We start from the raw sequence: 22781 nt of genomic DNA, 5'->3' as shown, positions 1-22781 counted from the left end.
TCCTCTACTAGGGGTAGCTAGATTCTCCGGCTGGCGCGTGTCATCTAGAATCAACGTAGGAATGATCCCCGGCTACTTCTAGTGTTGGCGTTAGGAGTAGATATATGGTCAACCCAGTTACCACTGCCCTATGAGCTGGATTTTTGTATTCTGCAGACTTCCACGTTCCTCTGAGACCCTCGCCATTGGGGTCATAACATCAGGTTACATCGGGGGCTTATCTACAGCATTACAGAATGCTGTAGATAAGCACCTGATGACGGTGGGCTTACCTGATCATTGATTTTGGGGGTGACAGGTTCCCTTTAAAGGGAATTCTCAAGTTGAGCAACTCCAAGCTATGCATTCTCTTTACAATCTCCTTATTTCCGGGTTTCTGACAGGATGGGCTTTTATCCTTGAATAACAGTTCTGATGAGCAGAACTGTAGTTTAGTAGAACTATAAAGCACAGCATAAATTCTGGTGTCACATTTAGCTATCAATGGTTTGTTCTGAAAGGATACTGAGTGGACGCTGCTATTATATTAACACATAGAGATAAAAAGGCAAGCACACAACTCCGGACAGTAAGAGCAGTAATTAGGGGATCTACTGTCGGAAAAGCCAATGCTGTGGGCTGGTGATTTTGAAAGATTTATAAAAAATAGCTCTTCAGGAGCTGAGAGGTAGGTGAACAGCAAATAGTTGTATAAAAATCAGTGGGCTGGAGAGAGTCTGGTATGTTAGGAGTTAACTTATCTGAAATGTATCTACTGGACACTCTCAATCAGAGTTTAGGCACACACTAATGGGCGAGCTCTAAGTAAGGGCGCAGTGAGATGGCCTTATAATACTGACAATGATCACATTGCAATGCTTGGACTGGCCAGGGGCTCTCCTGATCTGAGTTTGACATCATGCATTTCTATGCAGCTATCACCTTCAGGTTAGGAGAGTCATTGACCCTTCTGAGCATTGTCTTCCGTGTTATACGGCTGCCCCAAACCAGCTTTACACAAGAAAGATAAATGTTCTCACAGCAAATGAAAATGACAGCAGATACAGAAAAGAAAGTCAACAGTAAACTTGTTTATTTTCATGCTGTCTAACTAATTAAAGCAATTTAATAACTTAAGAATACCAATTTAAAGAACCTATTTTATAAATGACTTTTACAGCATCTAGACAAAAACATATAGAACTTAATTTTATATGATTGTTTTGCAAATTCATCATTCTGATATGTACACTGTACATCGATGATTTGACAGCTTCCAATGTGCAAACTAGCCTACTTTTTATTTATTAATGTATTGATAGTGTGAGTACAATGTCACTCAAGTCAAAGATAGTCTTTTTCCAATGTAGTAATATAGAATGAAAATTACACAAAATACAGTTAATATATAGAATAATATAGAATAACTGTTATATTTGCTCAATACCAATACTGCAATACCCAGGCCAGAACTATGATTATGTAGTTTTCTGCTTTACCATCTTTATATGTGTAAACAGTCTATCATGATAGGTTTGGGTGCTGGTATCATCATATAAACCCATATTTATACTGTACCATAACAGTCCTGCTATTTCCTCCCAGAGCAGACTGCAGTAGTTTTGTCAGCACAGAATCTCTATATGGAATATGTAGGACTTTCTTGCCCATTGCAACTTCGGCAAGTGCACTGAAAGATCAAAGAAAGACACAATATTGGCAAGCTGGTTTGTGTTAAAGTAGATCTGTCACCAGTTTTTACAATATAAACTTTACGCATTAATAAATAGATCTCTATGGCTTGATTAAAGGGGTGTATTTACTTTTATTATCCATGTCAGAATGGGTGCATTATATTTAAGTTAATTGAGCATTTTATGTGTCCAGCTACAGAATGAAATTTCACATGAATCCAAGTGTACCACATGAATAGCACATGAGTCCAAGCAGCAGGAGAGACACTGAGGAAGGGTGGACAGAGAATTAAACTTTCATAAAGTATTATTCAGCCAGTCTAAAATTGGAATTTCAAATTAAATACAGCAATCTTATCAGGTCTAAGATATCTATTTAGTTAAATGCGCATTTTGTATTGTGAAATCTGGTGACAAATCTGTTTAAGTGCACACGTTGCAGAATTGCCGCGGAATTGGCATGCGTATTCCTGCTAAACACTAGCGTTTTGCAAGCGTTTTTAGCTTGCAGAATGCTAGCGTTTTCCAAGCGATCTGTAGCATTGCTTGGAAAGGTGATTGACAGGTTAGTCACACTTGTCAAACATAGTGTTTGACAAGTGTGACCAACTTTTTACTATTCATGCTGCCTATGCAGCATCAATAGTAAAAAGATCTAACGTTAAAAATAATAAAAAAATTAAAAAATGGTTATTCTCTCCTTCCGACGGCCCCCTATTTCCTCAGCGATGCACACGGCGGCATCCGTTCCCAGGGATGCTGTGTGCAAAGGACCTGGGATGACGTCACGGTCACATGACCGCGACGTCATCCCAGGTCCTTCGCACACAGCATCTCTGGGAACGGAAGCCGCCGCATGCACCACTGAGAGGTGGGAGGACTCCGGGGGCAATCAGAAGGTGAGTATATCACTATTTTTTATTTTAATTCTTTTTTTTAACAATTATATTGTTCCCAGGGCCTGGAGGAGAGTCACTTGATCCGCTTACTTCCCGCATGGTGGGCATAGCCCCATGCGGGAAGTAAGCTGTTCAATGCATTCCTATGTGTGCGGAATCCCCGCAATTCCGCAAATTAATGAACATGCTGCGTTTTTTTCCGGAATGTGTTTCCGCTCAGGAAAAAAACGCAGAATGTGCATACAAAATGCAGATTGCATTCTTTTAATAGGATGCTTAATGTATGCGTTTTGTTCACGGTTTTATATCGAAAAAACGTGAAAAAACGCGAAAAATCTGGAACGTGTGCGCACAGCCTTAATCTTTCTTCATTGTTTGAAAGTAATTGTTCTTCAAGAGGCCTTCTGCACATGCATAGATACATTCAATATTCTTAGAAATTAATCTATGGTTAATTACTATCATTATTTTGCTAAACATGTGGGTGCTGGTTCACTTTAATGAACACTAAACCTAAAAATGAGTGATAGAAACAAACAGATCATCCTGTGCCCCACATTTTCAAGCCTGGAGTGTTTGAAGGAACTTGGGAAGGAGGTTTAGAACATCTTGGGGAAGTAACCATAGATCTTCTGGGGATGTGGGTATATGCAAGTATACCTAGAAGCCTTAATACTGTTTTGAAGGCAAATATTGATTTGATTAATATTTGACTTTAGTTCATTCACTTTGCATTTTATTTGATAAAAAAAACTAATAACACTTCTATTTTTTACAGAAATGCATACTTTGCATAATTTTTTCCATACCTGCTTAACCCTTTTACTCCCAAGCCCGTTTTCACCTTCATGACCAGGCCAAATTTTAGAATTCTGACCAGTGTCACTTTATGTGGTAATAACTCTGGAATGCTTCAAGGGATCCCACTAATTTTGAGAAACTTTTTTTGTGACATATTATACTTCTTGATACTGGTAACATTTCTTTGATATGACTTGCATTTATTTGGGAAAAAAAAAGGAAATTTGGTGAAAATATTGCAATTTTCAAACTTTGTTTTTATGCCCTGAATTCAGAGAGTCATATCACACAAAATGGTTAATAAATAACATTTCCCACATGTCTAGTTTACATCAGCACAATTTTTGAAACATAATTTTTTTTTCGTTAGGAAGTTATAAGGGTTAAAAGTTGACCAGCGATTTCTCATTTTTCTAACAAAATTTATAAAACCAGTTTTTTAGGGACCACCTCACATTTGAAGAGACTTCGATGAGCCTATATGACAGAAAATAGCCAAAAGTGACACCATTCTGAAAACAGCACCCCTCAAGGTGTTCAAAACCACATTCAAGAAGTTTATTAATCCTTCAGGTGCTTCACAGGAATTTATGGAATATGGCAAAAAATGAAAATTTTACTTTTTTTCACAAAAATTTTATTTTAGACCCAAATTATTTTATTTTTGTAAGTGTAGCAGGAAAAAATGGACCCTAAAATTTGTTGTGGAATTTCTCCTGAGCATTCTTTGATTTCTTTTGAGGGGTGAGGAGCTATTTTGATTTTCCTGAGCCTTTGTACTACCAGTAATGTGGAAATGTCCTATATTTCCATAAAAATATGGCAGATTTGAGTGGGAGCTAGCTTTTTTTAGTGAATTGATTTGAAACTTTTTTTTGAAACATTTTACATTAACATTTGGGATCACATTTATCCTGCACTCTACTCTGAGCACTTGCTTTGGGGTTTCCATCTAAATCATTGAGTAAGTTGATTCAGATGAAACACCTGAGAAAATCATTTATTATAATGAGGGAGAAAAGTTATTCTAGAATCCGTCTGGTCTCTCTTCAGCATTGTCCTTCTCAGAAGTGCACAAAACTGTGGTGGAGCAAGCTTTTATGCACGCCTAAAAAGACTGAAACCGCCGAATCACAGGTCATATGGTGGCCACAGTGCCTCGATCTACCTCATTAAAGGGAATCTCCCACCAAGGGTTCAATCTGAATCATGAATGTCAGAGATTTACACGGAAACCTGTTGGGAATTCCGTTCTCGAACTCCCTCCTGTGGTCATGAATGGTACTTCGGTGCGGGGGTATTTTTTGCACACTCTGCGTGGTTTTGTAGTTTTTTGTGTTGACCGCAAAGATCCCTTTTCTATCCTCAATCTGTTTAGTTAGACTGGCCTCCCTTTGCTAAAGCCTATTTCATCCTGTGTTTGTGATTTCCTCTTAACTCACAGTCAATACTTGTGGGGGGCTGCTTTTACCTTTGGGGAAATTTCTCTGAGGCAAGTGAGGCTTTGTTTCCTTTCTTTAGGGGTAGTTAGCTCTTAGGCTGTGAAGAGGCGTCTAGGCAGAGTCAGGCACGCTCCACGGCTATTTCTAGTTGTGTTGATAGGAGTAGGGTTTGCGGTCAGCAGAGTTCCCATTTCCCCAGAGCTCGTCGCGATTCCGTGTTTAACTATCAGGTCATTCCTGGTGCACCTAACCACCAGATCCATAACAGTACAGCTGGCCCACAAAGTGTTAATGCATCTCAATAGAGGGAAAAGAGAAGTTCTGAGACCATTTTTTTTTTCTCTGCAGTGTGTTTTGCCTTTCTTTTCCCCTTAAACTCTGGGTGGTTCAGAACTCAGGTGTGGATATGGACATTCAAGGTCTGTCCTCTAGTGTAGATCAACTCGCTGCAAAGGTACAAAACATTCAAGATTATGTAGTTCAGAATCCTATGTTGGAGCCTAGAATTCCAATTCCTGATTTGTTTTCTGGGGATAGATCTAAATTTCTGAATTTCAAAAACAATTGTAAACTGTTTCTTGCTCTGAAACCCCGCTCTTCTGGTGACCCTATTCAGCAAGTAAGAATCATTGTTTCTTTGTTGCGTGGCGACCCTCAAGACTGGGCATTCGCCCTGGCGCCAGGAGATCCTGCATTGTGTAATGTAGATGCGTTTTTTCTGGCGCTGGGATTGCTTTATGATGAACCGAATTCTGTGGATCAGGCAGAGAAAATTTTGCTGGCTTTGTGTCAGGGTCAGGATGAAGCGGAGGTATATTGCCAGAAGTTCAGAAAGTGGTCTGTGCTTACTCAGTGGAATGAATGTGCCCTGGCAGCAATTTTCAGAAAGGGTCTTTCTGAAGCCCTTAAGGATGTTATGGTGGGGTTCCCCACACCTGCTGGTCTGAATGAATCAATGTCCTTGGCCATACAGATCGATCGGCGCTTACGTGAGCGCAAAACTGTGCACCATTTGGCGGTATCCTCTGAGCAGAGGCCTGAGCCTATGCAATGTGATAGGACTTTGACCAGAGCTGAACGGCAAGAACATAGACGTCAGAATGGGCTGTGTTTTTACTGTGGTGACTCCACTCATGCTATCTCTGATTGTCCTAAGCGCACTAAGCGGTTCGCTAGGTCCGTCACCATTGGTACTGTACAGCCTAAATTTCTTTTGTCCGTTACTCTGATTTGCTCTTTGTCATCCTATTCTGTTATGGCATTTGTGGATTCAGGCGCTGCCCTGAATTTGATGGACTTAGAGTTTGCCAGGCGCTGTGTTTTTTTCTTGGAGCCCTTGCAGCATCCCATTCCTTTGAGGGGAATTGATGCTACGCCTTTGGCCAAGAATAAACCTCAGTACTGGACCCAGTTGACCATGTGCATGGCTCCTGCACATCAGGAGGATATTCGCTTTTTGGTGTTGCATAATCTGCATGATGTGGTCGTGTTGGGTTTGCCATGGCTGCAGGTCCATAATCCAGTATTGGATTGGAAATCAATGTCGGTGTCCAGTTGGGGTTGTCAAGGGGTACATGGGGATGTTTCATTGTTGTCAATTTCTTCCTCCACTCCTTCTGAAGTCCCTGAGTTTTTGTCGGATTACCGGGATGTATTTGATGAACCCAAGTCTAGTACCCTACCTCCTCATAGGGATTGTGATTGTGCTATTAATTTGATTCCTGGTAGCAAATTCCCTAAGGGACGACTTTTCAATTTGTCTGTGCCAGAACACGCCGCTATGCGGAGTTATATAAAGGAGTCCTTGGAGAAAGGGCATATTCGCCCTTCGTCGTCACCATTGGGAGCAGGGTTCTTTTTTGTGGCCAAGAAGGATGGTTCTCTGAGACCTTGTATAGATTACCGCCTTCTTAATAAAATCACGGTCAAATTTCAGTACCCTTTGCCTCTACTGTCTGATTTATTTGCTCGGATTAAGGGGGCTAGTTGGTTCACCAAGATAGACCTTCGAGGGGCGTATAATCTCGTGCGTATTAAACAGGGCGATGAATGGCCACTTTGAGTACCTGGTGATGCCATTCGGTCTTTCTAATGCTCCCTCTGTGTTTCAGTCCTTTATGCATGACATCTTCCGAAAGTATCTGGATAGATTCATGATCATATATTTGGATGATATTTTGGTCTTTTCGGATGATTGGGAGTCCCATGTGAAGCAGGTCAGAATGGTGTTCCAGGTCCTTCGTGCTAATTCCTTGTTTGTGAAAGGATCTAAGTGTCTCTTTGGAGTTCAGAAGGTTTCCTTTTCGGGTTTCATTTTTTCCCCTTCTACTATCGAGATGGATCCTGTTAAACTCCAAGCTATTTATGATTGGACTCGGCCTTCATCTGTGAAGAGCCTTCAGAAATTTCTGGGCTTTGCCAATTTTTACCGTCGCTTCATTGCTAATTTTTCTAGTGTTGTTAAACCGTTGACTGATTTGACCAAGAAGGGTGCTGATGTGGTGAATTGGTCCTCTGCGGTCAGGAGTTGAAACGTCGTTTCTCTTTGGCTCCTGTGTTGTGTCAGCCAGATGTTTCGCTCCCTTTTCAGGTCGAGGTTGATGCTTCTGAAATTGGAGCAGGGGCTGTTTTGTCTCAGAGAAGTTCTGATTGCTCTGTAATGAAGCCATGCGCTTTCTTTTCAAGAAAGTTTTCGCCTGCTGAGCGTAATTATGATGTTGGCAATCGGGAGTTGTTGGCTATGAAGTGGGCATTCGAGGAGTGGCGACATTGGCTTGAAGGAGCCAAGCATCGCGTGGTGGTCTTGACAGATCACAAGAATCTGACTTATCTCGAGTCTGCCAAGCGGTTGAATCCTAGACAGGCTCGATGGTCACTGTTTTTCTCCCGTTTCGATTTTGTGGTTTCGTACCTTCCGGGTTCTAAGAATGTGAAGGCTGATGCCCTTTCAAGGAGTTTTGTGCCTGATTCTCCTGGGGTTCCTGAGCCAGCTAGTATTCTCAGAGAGGGGGTAGTTCTGTCTGCCATCTCCCCTGATTTGCGGCGGGTGCTGCAGGAGTTCCAGGCTGATAGACTTGACCGTTGTCCAGCGGAGAAACTGTTTGTCCCTGATAGATGGACTAATAGAGTTATCTCTGAGGTTCATGTTGTGAATTTGGATTCTGGGCTCCCCCGGTGGCTACTGGTGGAATTGAACTTGTGTCATCATCTTCCCTGTTCACCTGTTCTCATCAGATCTGGGTGTCGCTATATAACCTGGCTTCTCTGTTAGTTGCTTGCCGGTCAACAATGTTATCAGAAGCCTCTCTGTGCTTGTTCCTGCTCCCAGACATCTACTAGATAAGTTGGACTTTCGTCCTTGTTTGTTTTTGTTTTTTGGTTCCAGTTCACAGCTGCAGTTTCGTTACTGTGTCTGGAAAGCTCTTGTTGATCAGGAATTGCCACTCTGGTGTTATGAGTTAATGTCAGAGTCCTAAAGTAATTTCTGGATGGTGTTTGTTAGGGTTTTCTACTGACCATGAAAGTGTGCTTTCTGTCTTCTGCTATCTAGAAAGCGGACCTCAAATTTGCTAAAACTATTTTCCTGCTGCGTTTGTTATTTCATCTAAAATCACCGCCAATATATGTGGGGGGCCTCTGTCTCCTTTTTGGGCATTTCTCTAGAGGTGAGTCAGGTCTTATATTTCCCTCTGCTAGCATTATTTAGTTCTCCGGCCGGCGCTGGGCATATAGGGATAAAAAGTAGGACATGCTACCTGGCTACTTCTAGTTGTGCGGTAGGTTTAGTTCATGGTCAGTACAGTTACCATCTTCCAAGAGCTTGTTCCTATATAGGCTTATGCTAGTTCTCTGGCCATGGAGATCATGACAGTTTGACCGGCCACTAAAGGGTTAAAATCCTTGGCTGAGAAAGGAGAGAAATAAGAAGTCTGCTGAGAGTTTTTTTTTTTTTTTTTTTTTTTGTGCTCTTAATTGGATCACTTGCCAGTCTGTCTATGCTGCAGTCTTTCTTTTTTCTCTCTCTCCTTCTAATCTTTGAATGGCTCTGTGTTCACCTGTCTATAATGGATCTTCAGAGTGTAACTGCAGGTTTGAATAATCTCGCCACGAAAGTACAAAGTTTGCAAGATTTTGTTGTTCATGCTCCGGTATCAGAGCCGAGAATTCCTTTGCCGGAATTCTTCTCAGGGAATAGATCTGGCTTTCAGAATTTTAGAAATAATTGCAAGTTATTTTTGTCCCTGAAATCTCGTTCTGCTGGAGACCCTGCACAGCAGGTTGGGATTGTGATTTCCTTGCTCCGCGGCGACCCTCAAGACTGGGCTTTTTCATTAGCACCAGGGGATCCTGCGTTGCGCAATGTGGATGCGTTTTTTCTGGCCTTGGGGTTGCTCTATGAGGAACCTCATTTGGAACTTCAGGCAGAAAAAACTTTGATGTCCCTATCGCAGGGGCAAGATGAAGCTGAAATTTACTGCCAAAGATTCCGTAAATGGTCTGTGCTTACTCAGTGGAATGAGTGTGCCTTGGCGGCTACTTTCAGAGAGGGTCTCTCTGATGCCATTAAGGATGTTATGGTGGGGTTCCCTGTGCCTGCGGGTCTGAATGAGTCCATGACAATGGCCATTCAGATCGATAGGCGTCTGCGGGAGCGCAAACCAGTGCACCATCTGGCGGTGTCCACTGAGAAGACGCCAGAAAGCATGCAGTGTGATAGAATTCTGTCCAGAAGCGAGCGGCAGAATTTTAGACGGAAAAATGGGTTGTGTTTCTATTGTGGGGATTCTACTCATGTTATATCAGCATGCTCTAAGCGTACTAAAAAGCTTGATAAATCCGTTTCCATTGGCACTTTACAGTCTAAATTTATTTTGTCTGTGACCCTGATTTGCTCTTTGTCATCTATTACCACGGACGCCTATATCGACTCTGGCGCCGCTTTGAGTCTTATGGATTGGTCCTTTGCCAATCGTTGTGGGTATGATTTAGAGCCTTTGGAGACTCTTATTCCTCTGAAGGGGATTGACTCCACCCCATTGGCTAATAATAAACCACAATACTGGACACAAGTGACTATGCGTGTTAATCCGGATCACCAGGAGGTTATTCGCTTTCTGGTGCTGTATAATCTACATGATGATTTGGTGCTAGGATTGCCATGGCTGCAGTCTCACAACCCAGTCCTTGACTGGAGAGCTATGTCTGTGTTGAGCTGGGGATGTAGGGGGACTCATGGGGACGTACCTTTGGTTTCCATTTCATCATCTATTCCCTCTGAAATCCCTGAGTTCCTGTCTGATTATCGTGACGTCTTTGAAGAACCCAAGCTGGGTTCACTACCTCCGCACCGTGAGTGCGATTGTGCTATAGATTTAATTCCGGGTAGTAAATACCCAAAGGGTCGTTTATTTAATCTGTCTGTGCCTGAACATGCTGCTATGCGAGAATATATAAAGGAGTCCTTGGAAAAGGGACATATTCGTCCTTCGTCATCTCCCTTAGGAGCCGGTTTTTTCTTTGTGTCAAAAAAAGACGGCTCTTTGAGACCATGTATTGATTATCGGCTTTTGAATAAAATCACGGTTAAATATCAATACCCATTGCCGTTGCTGACTGATTTGTTTGCTCGCATAAAGGGGGCCAAGTGGTTCTCTAAGATTGATCTCCGTGGGGCGTATAATTTGGTGCGGATCAGGCAGGGGGATGAGTGGAAAACCGCATTTAATACGCCCGAGGGCCACTTTGAGTATTTGGTGATGCCTTTTGGTCTTTCTAATGCCCCTTCAGTCTTCCAGTCCTTTATGCATGATATTTTCCGCGATTTTTTGGATAAATTTATGATTGTGTATCTGGATGATATTCTGATTTTTTCGGATGACTGGGACTCTCATGTCCAGCAAGTCAGGAGGGTTTTTCAGGTTTTGCGGTCTAATTCTTTGTGTGTGAAGGGTTCTAAGTGCGTATTTGGGGTTCAGAGAATTTCCTTTTTGGGATATATTTTTTCTCCCTCTTCCATTGAGATGGATCCTGTCAAGGTTCAAGCTATTTGTGATTGGACGCAGCCCTCTTCTCTTAAAAGTCTTCAGAAATTTTTGGGCTTTGCCAACTTTTATCGTCGATTTATTTCTGGTTTTTCGGATGTCGTTAAGCCATTGACCGATTTGACTAGACAGGGTGCTGATGTTGCTAATTGGTCCCCTGATGCTGTGGAGGCCTTTCAGGAGCTTAAGCGCCGTTTTTCTTCTGCCCCTGTGTTGCGTCAGCCTGATGTGGCTCTTCCTTTTCAGGTTGAGGTCGACGCTTCTGAGATCGGAGCTGGGGCAGTGTTGTCGCAGAAAAGTTCTGACTGCTCCGTGATGAGGCCTTGTGCCTTCTTTTCCCGTAAATTTTCGCCCGCTGAGCGGAATTATGATGTTGGGAATCGGGAGCTTTTGGCCATGAAGTGGGCGTTTGAGGAGTGGCGCCATTGGCTTGAGGGGGCCAGACATCAGGTGGTGGTATTGACTGACCACAAAAATTTGATTTATCTTGAGACCGCCAGGCGCCTGAATCCTAGACAGGCGCGCTGGTCATTATTTTTTTCTCGGTTTAATTTTGTGGTGTCATACCTACCGGGTTCTAAGAATGTTAAGGCGGATGCCCTTTCTAGGAGTTTTGAGCCTGATTCACCCGGCAACTCTGAGCCCACAGGTATCCTTAAGGATGGAGTTATTTTGTCAGCCGTTTTTCCAGACCTGCGGCGGGCCTTGCAGGAGTTTCAGGCGGATAGACCGGATCGTTGTCCGCCTGATAGGCTGTTTGTTCCTGATGATTGGACCAGTAGAGTCATCTCTGAGGTGCATTCTTCTGCATTGGCAGGTCATCCTGGAATTTTTGGTACCAGGGATTTGGTGGCAAGATCCTTCTGGTGGCCTTCCCTGTCACGAGATGTGCGAGGCTTTGTGCAGTCTTGTGACGTTTGTGCTCGGGCCAAGCCTTGTTGTTCTCGGGCTAGTGGATTATTGTTGCCCTTGCCTATTCCTAAGAGGCCTTGGACGCACATCTCGATGGATTTTATTTCAGATCTGCCTGTTTCCCAGAAGATGTCTGTCATCTGGGTGGTGTGTGACCGTTTTTCTAAGATGGTCCATTTGGTTCCCCTGCCCAAATTGCCTTCTTCTTCCGAGTTGGTTCCCCTGTTTTTTCAAAATGTTGTTCGTTTGCATGGTATTCCTGAGAATATCGTTTCTGACAGAGGAACCCAATTTGTGTCTAGATTTTGGCGGGCATTCTGTGCTAGGATGGGCATAGATTTGTCTTTTTCGTCTGCTTTTCACCCTCAGACTAATGGCCAGACCGAGCGGACTAATCAGACCCTGGAGACATATCTGAGGTGTTTTGTGTCTGCTGACCAGGATGATTGGGTTGCTTTTTTGCCATTGGCGGAGTTCGCCCTCAATAATCGGGCCAGCTCTGCCACCTTGGTGTCCCCGTTTTTCTGTAATTCGGGGTTCCATCCTCGATTTTCCTCCGGTCAGGTGGAATCCTCGGATTGTCCTGGAGTGGATGCGGTGGTGGAGAGATTGCATCATATCTGGGGGCAGGTGATGGACAATTTGAAGTTGTCCCAGGAGAAGACTCAGCTTTTTGCCAACCGTCACCGTCGTGTTGGTCCTCGGCTTTGTGTTGGAGATTTGGTGTGGTTGTCTTCTCGTTTTGTCCCTATGAGGGTCTCATCTCCTAAGTTTAAGCCTCGGTTCATCGGTCCGTATAAAATATTGGAGATTCTTAACCCTGTTTCCTTCCGTTTAGACCTCCCTGCATCCTTTTCTATTCATAACGTTTTTCATCGGTCGTTATTGCGCAGGTATGAGGCACCGGTTGTGCCTTCCGTTGAGCCTCCTGCTCCGGTGTTGGTTGAGGGTGAGTTGGAGTACGTTGTGGAGAAAATCCTAGACTCCCGTGTTTCCAGACGGAGACTCCAGTATCTGGTCAAGTGGAAGGGATACGGCCAGGAGGATAATTCTTGGGTCACTGCATCTGATGTTCATGCCTCCGATCTGGTTCGTGCCTTTCATAGGGCCCATCCTGATCGCCCTGGTGGTTCTGGTGAGGGTTCGGTGCCCCCTCCTTGAGGGGGGGGTACTGTTGTGAATTTGGATTCTGGGCTCCCCCGGTGGCTACTGGTGGAATTGAACTTGTGTCATCATCTTCCCTGTTCACCTGTTCTCATCAGATCTGGGTGTCGCTATATAACCTGGCTTCTCTGTTAGTTGCTTGCCGGTCAACAATGTTATCAGAAGCCTCTCTGTGCTTGTTCCTGCTCCCAGACATCTACTAGATAAGTTGGACTTTCGTCCTTGTTTGTTTTTGTTTTTTGGTTCCAGTTCACAGCTGCAGTTTCGTTACTGTGTCTGGAAAGCTCTTGTTGATCAGGAATTGCCACTCTGGTGTTATGAGTTAATGTCAGAGTCCTAAAGTAATTTCTGGATGGTGTTTGTTAGGGTTTTCTACTGACCATGAAAGTGTGCTTTCTGTCTTCTGCTATCTAGAAAGCGGACCTCAAATTTGCTAAAACTATTTTCCTGCTGCGTTTGTTATTTCATCTAAAATCACCGCCAATATATGTGGGGGGCCTCTGTCTCCTTTTTGGGCATTTCTCTAGAGGTGAGTCAGGTCTTATATTTCCCTCTGCTAGCATTATTTAGTTCTCCGGCCGGCGCTGGGCATATAGGGATAAAAAGTAGGACATGCTACCTGGCTACTTCTAGTTGTGCGGTAGGTTTAGTTCATGGTCAGTACAGTTACCATCTTCCAAGAGCTTGTTCCTATATAGGCTTATGCTAGTTCTCTGGCCATGGAGATCATGACAGGTTCATTGTTCGGTATTGGCTGGTCATCCTGGGATTTTTGGTACCAGAGATTTGGTGGCTAGGTCCTTTTGGTGGCCTTCTTTGTCGCGGGATGTGCGTTCTTTTGTGCAGTCTTGTGGGACTTGTGCTCGGGCTAAGCCCTGCTGTTCTCGTGCCAGTGGGTTACTTTTGCCCTTGCCGGTCCCGAAAAGGCCCTGGACGCATGTTTCCATGGATTTTATTTCAGATCTTCCTGTTTCTCAAAGGATGTCGGTCATCTGGGTGGTTTGTGATCGCTTCTCTAAAATGGTCCATTTGGTACCCTTGCCTAAATTGCCTTCTTCCTCTGATTTGGTTCCATTATTTTTCCAACATGTGGTTCGTTTGCATGGCATTCCGGAGAACATTGTGTCTGACAGAGGTTCCCAGTTTGTTTCAAGGTTTTGGCGTTCCTTTTGTGCTAGGATGGGCATTGATTTGTCTTTTTCTTCGGCTTTCCATCCTCAGACAAATGGCCAAACCGAACAAACCAATCAGACTTTGGAAACTTATCTGAGATGCTTTGTTTCTGCGGATCAGGATGATTGGGTGACCTTCTTGCCATTGGCTGAGTTCGCCTTTAATAATCGGGCCAGTTCGGCTACTTTGGTTTCGCCTTTTTTTTGTAATTCTGGTTTTCATCCTCGTTTTTCTTCAGGGCAGGTTGAGCCTTCGGACTGTCCTGGTGTGGATTCTGTGGTGGACAGGTTGCAACAAATTTGGACTCATGTGGTGGACAATTTGACCTTGTCCCAAGAGAAGGCTCAATGTTTCGCTTACCGCCGTCGCCGTGTTGGTCCCCGACTTCGTGTTGGGGATTTGGTTTGGTTATCATCTCGTTATGTTCCTATGAAGGTTTCTTCTCCTAAGTTTAAGCCTCGTTTCATTGGTCCTTATAAGATTTCTGAAATTCTTAATCCTGTATCATTTCATTTGGCCCTTCCTGCTTCTTTTGCCATCCATAATGTGTTCCATAGGTCGTTGCTGCAGAGATATGTGGCGCCTATGGTTCCCTCCGTTGATCCTCCTGCTCCGGTGTTGGTCGAGGGGGAGTTGGAGTATGTGGTGGAGAAGATTTTGGATTCTCGCATTTCGAGATGAAAACTTCAGTACTTGGTCGAATGGAAGGGCTATGGTCAGGAGGATAATTCCTGGGTTGTTGCCTCTGATGTCCATGTTGCCGATTTAGTTCGAGCCTTTCATTTGGCTCGTCCTGATCGGCCTGGGGGCTCTGGTGAGGGTTCGGTGACCCCTCCTCAAGGGGGGGTACTGTTGTGAATTCTGTTCTCGAACTCCCTCCTGTGGTCATGAATGGTACTTCGGTGCGGGGGTATTTTTTGCACACTCTGTGTGGTTTTGTAGTTTTTTGCGTTGACCGCAAAGATCCCTTTTCTATCCTCAATCTGTTTAGTTAGACTGGCCTCCCTTTGCTAAAGCCTATTTCATCCTGTGTTTGTGATTTCCTCTTAACTCACAGTCAATACTTGTGGGGGGCTGCTTTTACCTTTGGGGAAATTTCTCTGAGGCAAGTGAGGCTTTGTTTCCTTTCTTTAGGGGTAGTTAGCTCTTAGGCTGTGAAGAGGCGTCTAGGCAGAGTCAGGCACGCTCCACGGCTATTTCTAGTTGTGTTGATAGGAGTAGGGTTTGCGGTCAGCAGAGTTCCCATTTCCCCAGAGCTCGTCCCGATTCATTGTTTAACTATCAGGTCATTCCTGGTGCACCTAACCACCAGGTCCATAACAGAAACCCCAGTGTAAGTACTCAGTGCAGGATAAATGTGAGCCGAACCTTACAGCAATCTTTGGGAGACAGAATTAGTAAATAAACAGGTGAAAAATTGTTTTTATTTATTTTTATAAGTTATTAGACAATTTTATTCTTCAAGTCAGTGTGATTCCAGCAATACCAGATTTATAATAATAACCTTTATTTTTATATAACGCTAACATATTCCACAGCACTTTACAGACATTATCATTGCTGTCCCCGATGGGGCTCACAGTCTAAATTCCCTATCAGTATGTCTTTGGAATGTGGGAGGAAACCGGAGCACCAGGAGGAAAGCCACGCAAACACTGGGAAAACATACAAACTCTTTGCAGATGTTGTCCTGGGTGGGATTTGAACCCAGGACTCCAGTGCTGCAAGGCTGCAGTGCTAACCACTGAGCCACCGTGCTGCCCTCCACTCAGCCACCGTGCGAGTGCCATTTTTTCTGCTTGGCTGCTGTCACACACTAAGAAACTCTTTTTATTGTAAAAACAAGTTTTTGCATTACCATATTTTAAGAGCAATATTTTTTTCATATTGCTACTGACAGTCATGTGAGGGCTTATTTTTTGAAGGACGAGTTGACGTTTTTATTGGTACCATTTTCGAGCACATGACATTTTTTGATCACTTTCTATTCTGATTTTTGGGAGGAAGAATGAACAAAAAACAGAAATTTAGGAATTGTTTTTTTTTTTTAATGCTGTACCGAGTTTGGTAAAAGTGAAAAGGCAGCTTTATTCAAGTCAGTATGATTACAGTGATACCACATTTAAGGCCCCGTCTCACTAAGCGATTTACCAACGATCACGACCAGCGATACGACCTGGCCGTGATCGTTGGTAAGTCGCTGTGTGGTCGCTGGGGAGCTGTCACACAGACCGCTCTCCCCAGCGACCAACGATCAGGGGAACGACTTCGGCATCGTTGAAACTGTCTTCAACGATGCCGAAGTCCCCCTGCAGCACCCGGGTAACCAGGGTAAACATCGGGTTACTAAGCGCAGGGCCGCGCTTAGTAACCCGATGTTTACCCTGGTTACCAAAAAAAACAAACACTACATACTCGCCTTTCGGTGTCCAGGTCCCTTGCCGTCTGCTTCCTGCTCTGACTGAGCCGCCGTACAGTGAGAGCAGAGCGCAGCGGTGACGTCACTGCTGTGCTCTCACTTCTCACTGTACGGCCGGGAGTCAGTGAGAGCAGGAAGCAGACGGCAAGGGACCTGACGGACATCAGAAGGCGAGTATGTATTGTTTTGTTTTTTTTACATTTACGCTGGTAACCAGGGTAAACATCGGGTTACTAAGCGCGGCCCTGCGCTTAGTAACCCGATGTTTACCCTGGTTACCAGTGAAGACATCGCTGGATCGGTGTCACACACACCGATTCAGCAATGTCAGCGGGGCCTCAACGACCAAAAAAAGGTCCAGGCCATTCCGACACGACCAGCGATCTCGCAGCAGGGGCCTGATCGCTGGTACGTGTCACACATAGCGAGATCGCTATGGAGGTCGCTGTTGCGTCACAAAACTTGTGACTCAGCAGCGATCTCGCTAGCGATCTCGCTATGTGAGACGGGGCCTTTAGTTTACTTTTTATTTTTCATCTGATTGAGCTGTACTGTGGCTTTCTTTTGTGGGACAAGATGACAATTTCAGCAAATGAAGATGACAAATTGACAAAATGACAAATTTAGATTTGGGTTTTTGATCGCGTTTTATTACACTTTTTGTTCAGCCGCATGATAATAAAGCATCGTGTTTTGCCACTTTACTTTTTATGGTGTTCGCTGAAGGGGTAAACTAGTAGGACAGTTTTATAGGGGTCATTCCAGACATGGCGATATCAAACATACTTTTACTGTATTGTGGCAGCAGAGAAGATGGAGAAATTAATTTCTCCACCTCCTCCGCAGCTGTGCTGCGATCCTCTCATGCTAGATGATCAGAGCATAGTGCATTGACATTCAGCTCCAGCTCGCGGCAGAGCAGGAGCCAAGTGTCATTAGCATATTGCATCTGATATGATAAGCTAGTGTGTCTCCAGGCGGAGGCTGTTCTGTGTTCATACACATTGATACGGTGTGTGATCCAACATACAGCATAAACCACTTCTGTCCTCCAAATAAACAGACTGTTCTCTGTAGTCTAACTTGTTTATTGGTAAACAGGTATTGTAAACGCGTAAAAACAATAAGAATACAAATGACATAAATAAGTATTGGGCCAAATAATAGCACAGCTGACACTTTACAACTAACAGAGAAAGTATACAGTATGATGCAACTTGTTTGTAAAACTACATACAGTCTCTGATAATACATTTCCTATGTACTGGCTGCTATACAATAAATCACATTCTGTACAACACTATATTACAAGAACAGAGGTAACAATCTTACCGGATAAACTTAACCAGAATGGCAAGTAAGTGAGATGGTTCCAGCACAGCACATGAGCACATGTGTCCCAGGAAGTACACAGAAAATAATGGAGTTTCCCTCTCCCAGCATACCTTGGTACAATCCCACAATGCAACACTCTAATTGTTACTAAGGCACAGATTATAAATTTAACCACCACTAGATGGTGCTATAACACAGCAAACCAAACACTATAGTACTAAACTTCAATGCATAATACGAGCCACACTGTCCTTCCTGGAATGGATAGAACACTCCCCGCTTGGCATCAACTGATGCCACCTATAGCTCTTTTGGCGAAAACAGTAAGACCAGTTCCGCAACTGATCTGAGGAATAATCTTCTCTCCCCAGACTTGCCTACTTTGACCTCGACCTTACGCACCTTCCCGTCTTTGCTTGGGAATATTTTAGTGATGAGGCCTAATGGCCACTCATTGCGGCGAGACTGGCTGTCTCATGAAAACGACATCAGCGGTTTTGATGTTTGGTTTGTCGGTCTGCCACTTCTTCCTTGGTTGTAAGGTGGAGAGGTACTGCTTCCTCCATCTGTCCCAAAATGTATTGGAGAGACTTTGTACTTGTCTCCATTGTCGTCTCTGGAGGTCCTTGTTGCTAAATTCTCCAGGTGGAACGCTGAGAACGCTGGCTTTCTGAGTAAGTAACAGTGGCAGGAGTGAGAATGGTCGGATCCGCAGAATCACTAGAAAGTGAAGTCAATGGTCTAGCATTAATGATGGCCGAAACTTCTGCCAAGAATGTGGTCAAACTTTCATGTGTGAGTCTTGCGCTACCTGTTTGCAAGAAAATGGAGTCAAGGATTCTGCGTGCCATTCCTATCATCCTCTCCCAAGCACCTCCCATGTGAGAAGAGTGTGGTAGATTGAAAGTCCAGGTGCATCCCTGCTCATTCAAGTATCTTTCCACACTGGTGGTGTCTAGGTTGGAAGGAATTTGAAGTTTTTTCACTGCTCCTACAAAGTTGGTACCTCTATCGGAGCGTATGTGCTTCACGGGGCCTCTGGTGACAATGAAACGTCAGAGTGCATTTATAAAACCTGAAGTGTCCATGGATTCAATTACTTCGATGTGGACTGCTCTGATGGACATACAGGTGAACATAACTGCCCAGCATTTGGCTTTGGCTTGGACTCTTCTAGTGTGCCGGGCAACCACAGACCATGGCCCGAATACGTCCAGTCCGACGTTGGTAAAGGGAGGTTCTGTACTAAGTCTGTCCGATGGGAGATTGGCCATCTTTGGCTTTTGAGTCATGCCATGGAGTTTGCGACAAATCACGCAGTTGTAAATGAGTCTACTCATGCATCTCTTTGCTCCAACTATCCATAGCCCAGCAGTTCATAGATTTCCTTCGGTGAACAGTCGGCCCTGATGTTTTACCAAAATGTGGTGGTGGTGTTGCACAAGCGGAGTCGTGAGATGATGATGTCCGGGCATTATTACAGTGTGTTTCTCTCCAAATTCCACTTCAGCTTCTTGAAGACGACCTCCAATTCTTAACAGCCCATCTTGGTCGATGATTGGATCAAGCTTCTTCAAAACACTGTCTCTAGAAACAGGTTGGCCTTTATTGAGGTTATCTATTTCTTTGGCGTAACATTCACTTTGTATGGTACGAATTATAACGTTCTTGGCATTTTCCATGTTTGGAACGGTAAAGGCAAGCTTGCAGTGGTGCCAACCCTTGCAAGGTTTCTGAAAGGCGGGTGATGTTGACTTATAGGATCGAGCCACATGAATTAAACAAACGAGGGCAGGAACAAGCGAGTTCCAAGTTGAGAACCTGTTGAAATGGTGGGATTTGAGGTGATTGTCTTTAGTCACCGTATGTAGAACGGATAGCTGAGGGAGGATTTCATCTGCCTCTGGATCCACCAGTTCAAAGGTGTTTGACCCTTCAATGTATGGCGTCGAACGGTATAAGAATGTAGGGCCAGTAAACAAGGTTGTGTCCTTAAGGTGTCTTGCTTCAACGGATCTGGTTGCGTGGTCCACAGGATTGTGGTGTGTGGACACATAGTACCACTGTTTAGGGTAGGTGGATCTCCTGATCCTTAGCACCCGACCTGACATAGACATAAAAGCGACGAGTTTCATTGCCAATGTACCCCAGCACTACCTTGCTGTCTGTGTAGAACTCGACTTCTTTGACTTCCAGGTCGATTTCTGTTGAGATAAGTTCAGCTAACTCTACTGCTAGCACAGCTGCACAGAGTTCCAGTCTGGGTACTGTGTTCACGGAGTGGGGCCAGTTTTGTCCGGCTCATAACAAGCCTTACATGGCATTGTTCGTTGATGTCAGTAGTTTTCAAATACGCTACTGCTGCAATTGCTTTGGTTGAGGCATCGCAGAAGATACAAAGTCTTTGCATCTTGACTTCTGTCGATGGCACAGAAGCATATGGTCATGCCATGTAGAGACTTGACAGGGCTTCTAAAGAGTTTTTCCATCTTACCCACAAGTCTGGGAAGTGGATCATCCCAATCGGATGTCACTTGGGTGAAGTCTCTCAACATCATTTTACCTTTGATAGTTACAGGGGTTACAAATCCCAGAGGATCGTACAAGCTGTGTACAACGGACAGGGCGCCTCTACGCGTGACGGGTTTCTCTTCTTCGCTGATCTGGAAGGTAAATGCACCCTTTTTCAAATCCCAGAGTAAACCAAGTCTCCGCTGCATGGGAAGGGAGTCCATGCTTAAATCCAAGTCTTTTAAATCGGTTGAGTAATCTTGAGAGGGAAAGGCTGCCATTAGTTTTTGGCTGTTGGAAGCAATTTTTTGCAACCTCAAATTAGATGAAGCAAGCATTTCTTGTGCCCTTTTTAGGAGACTGACTGCCGACTCATCTGTGGATGTGGATTTCAGGCAGTCATCTACGTAGAAATCCTTTTCCACAAACGATCTTACATCCGATCCATACTTTGCTTCACCCTCTCTGGCTGAATGTCTAAGGCCATGGATAGCGACAGCAGGGGAGGGGCTGTTCCCGAAGATGTGTACCTTCATACGATATTCCACGATGTCCTTGTAGGGGTCATTATCGCGGTACCAGAAGTACCTCAAGTAGTTTCTGTGTTCTTTTTTAACAAGGAAGCAGTGAAATATCTGTTGTATGTCGGCAATAAATGCTACTTCATCCTTGCGGAAACGAATAAGTACTCCCAGAAGTCTGTTATTGAGGTCTGGACAAGACAGAAAAACGTTGTTTAAAGAAACACCTTTGTATCTGGCACTTGAGTCAAATACCACTCTTATCTGACCTGGTTTCTTCGGATGATACATGCCGAAAATAGGTAAGTACCAACATTCCTCGGAATCTTGAAGCACAGGTGCAATTTCCGCGTGGCCACTCTGGAATATTCTCTCCATGAAGGTAAAGAAGTGTTCTCTTGTTTCTGGTGTCTTCTGCAGTTTGCGTGTAAGGGAGACAAATCAACTGTAGACAAGTTCTCTGTTGTTGGGTAAGCGTTGCCTCTGTGGTTTGAGTGGTGAAGGTGCGACCCAACTCTTTGATTCATCTCTTACTATCTCTCAATCCATGATGTCCAAAAACAGTCAGTCCTCTATGGACGTTGCTACCTGGTTGTCTTCTCTTCTCCTGTGGAAAACTGTGCACCCTATATGATCTTGCTCACCGTCGCATGCATGGTCTTCACAGGAAGGATCAGCTAATGGACAAGGTGGAGGGGCGTTGTGTGGCAATTCTTTAATCAGGAAACTGCTCTCGCATGGCTGGAAGAGAGAAGGACGTCCATTTTCGAGAGTATTGGTGAGCATGTTGTTGACTGATGTCGGCCTGTGTGCGCCACCCATACAGACGTCTCCCACAATGACCCATCCTAGGTCAAGTCTCTGAGCATATGGGGCGCTTTGTGGGCCATTAATCTGTCCTCTAGCATTGTGGACCCGTAGTATGTCTCTTCCGATGAGTAAGACGATTGGAGCTCCTTGGTCCAGTTCCGGTATCAGGTGAGCTATACGTTTCAAGTGGGTATGATGAGCTGCTACCTCTGGTGTAGGTATCTCAGACCTGTTGTCGGGGATCTGGTTGCACTCCAGTATTGATGGCAAGGATAAGCAGGTTTGACCTTCTATAGACTCTACTTTGAATCCAGTCGCCTTTCTCCTCGCCATCTCGACAGTTTCTGCACATGTCTTCAAGGAGTACGGAGAGCCGGGACCAGCAATGTTGAAAGTGTCGAAGAGAAAGGACTTAGCTAGAGACCTGTTGCTCTGATCATCCAAAATTGCATATACCTTGATTGCCTTATCCTGTTAACATAGTGAAATCGAAACTGGGGTCATTTCTAACTATAGCCTGCTGAGCAACAAAGTCTACAAATACCCTGAAAGGAGGAAATGGTACCTTATGAGCATGTTTGTAATGGGACCCGTGACTGACCCACTTTTCTTGTAAGTTGTAAGGTAGCTTTGGACAATTGGGTTGACACCTCTGGCAGTGTCCAGGAATGCCAACCCTGGTAGGTCACCTTCTGCCTGAACAGCATGTACCTCCATTAACAAGTCGCTCAGTTCCCTGAGCCTTTGATAACCCTTATTTGCTATCTTGGGAAAATAATCAATTCTTTTATAGGAAGCGTTTTCTATAGCTTCTATTGACCCATAACATTCTTCGAGTCTCTCCCACACCATACGAAGTCCTGTGTGTGGGTACTTTATGTTAATGTTCCTGATTCTTTTGGCGTGTTCAGCTGACTCGTTCCCAAGCCACTTTACCAGTAGGTCTAACTCTTCACTACTGGAAAGATCCAAGTCTCTGATGGCGTTCTGGAAGGAGGCTCGCCATGCTCTATAGCCTTCAGCTCGATCAGTGAACTTTACAAGTCCCTTGGTCACCAGCTCCCGGCGGGTAAAGAACCT

The 22781-nt window shown here is 44.3% G+C and overlaps 1 protein-coding gene across 1 annotated transcript in view; it reads right to left on the bottom strand.

Moving 5' to 3' along the window:
* The window catches only part of LOC143803688 (kinesin-like protein KIF28), a 257314-nt gene that overhangs the window by 88610 nt on the left and 145923 nt on the right, over positions 1 to 22781 (bottom strand). Inside the window, exon 7 of the mRNA XM_077281467.1 lies at positions 1558 to 1669. Coding sequence (XP_077137582.1) covers positions 1558 to 1669 — 112 coding nt within the window. The remainder of the gene's footprint in view (positions 1 to 1557; positions 1670 to 22781) is intronic.

The sequence above is a fragment of the Ranitomeya variabilis genome, chromosome 2 (genome assembly GCF_051348905.1).
Source record: "Ranitomeya variabilis isolate aRanVar5 chromosome 2, aRanVar5.hap1, whole genome shotgun sequence".
Taxonomy (NCBI): domain Eukaryota; kingdom Metazoa; phylum Chordata; class Amphibia; order Anura; family Dendrobatidae; genus Ranitomeya; species Ranitomeya variabilis.
Note: the sequence above shows the minus strand (reverse complement) of the source record. Positions and strands in the feature narration are given on the sequence as shown.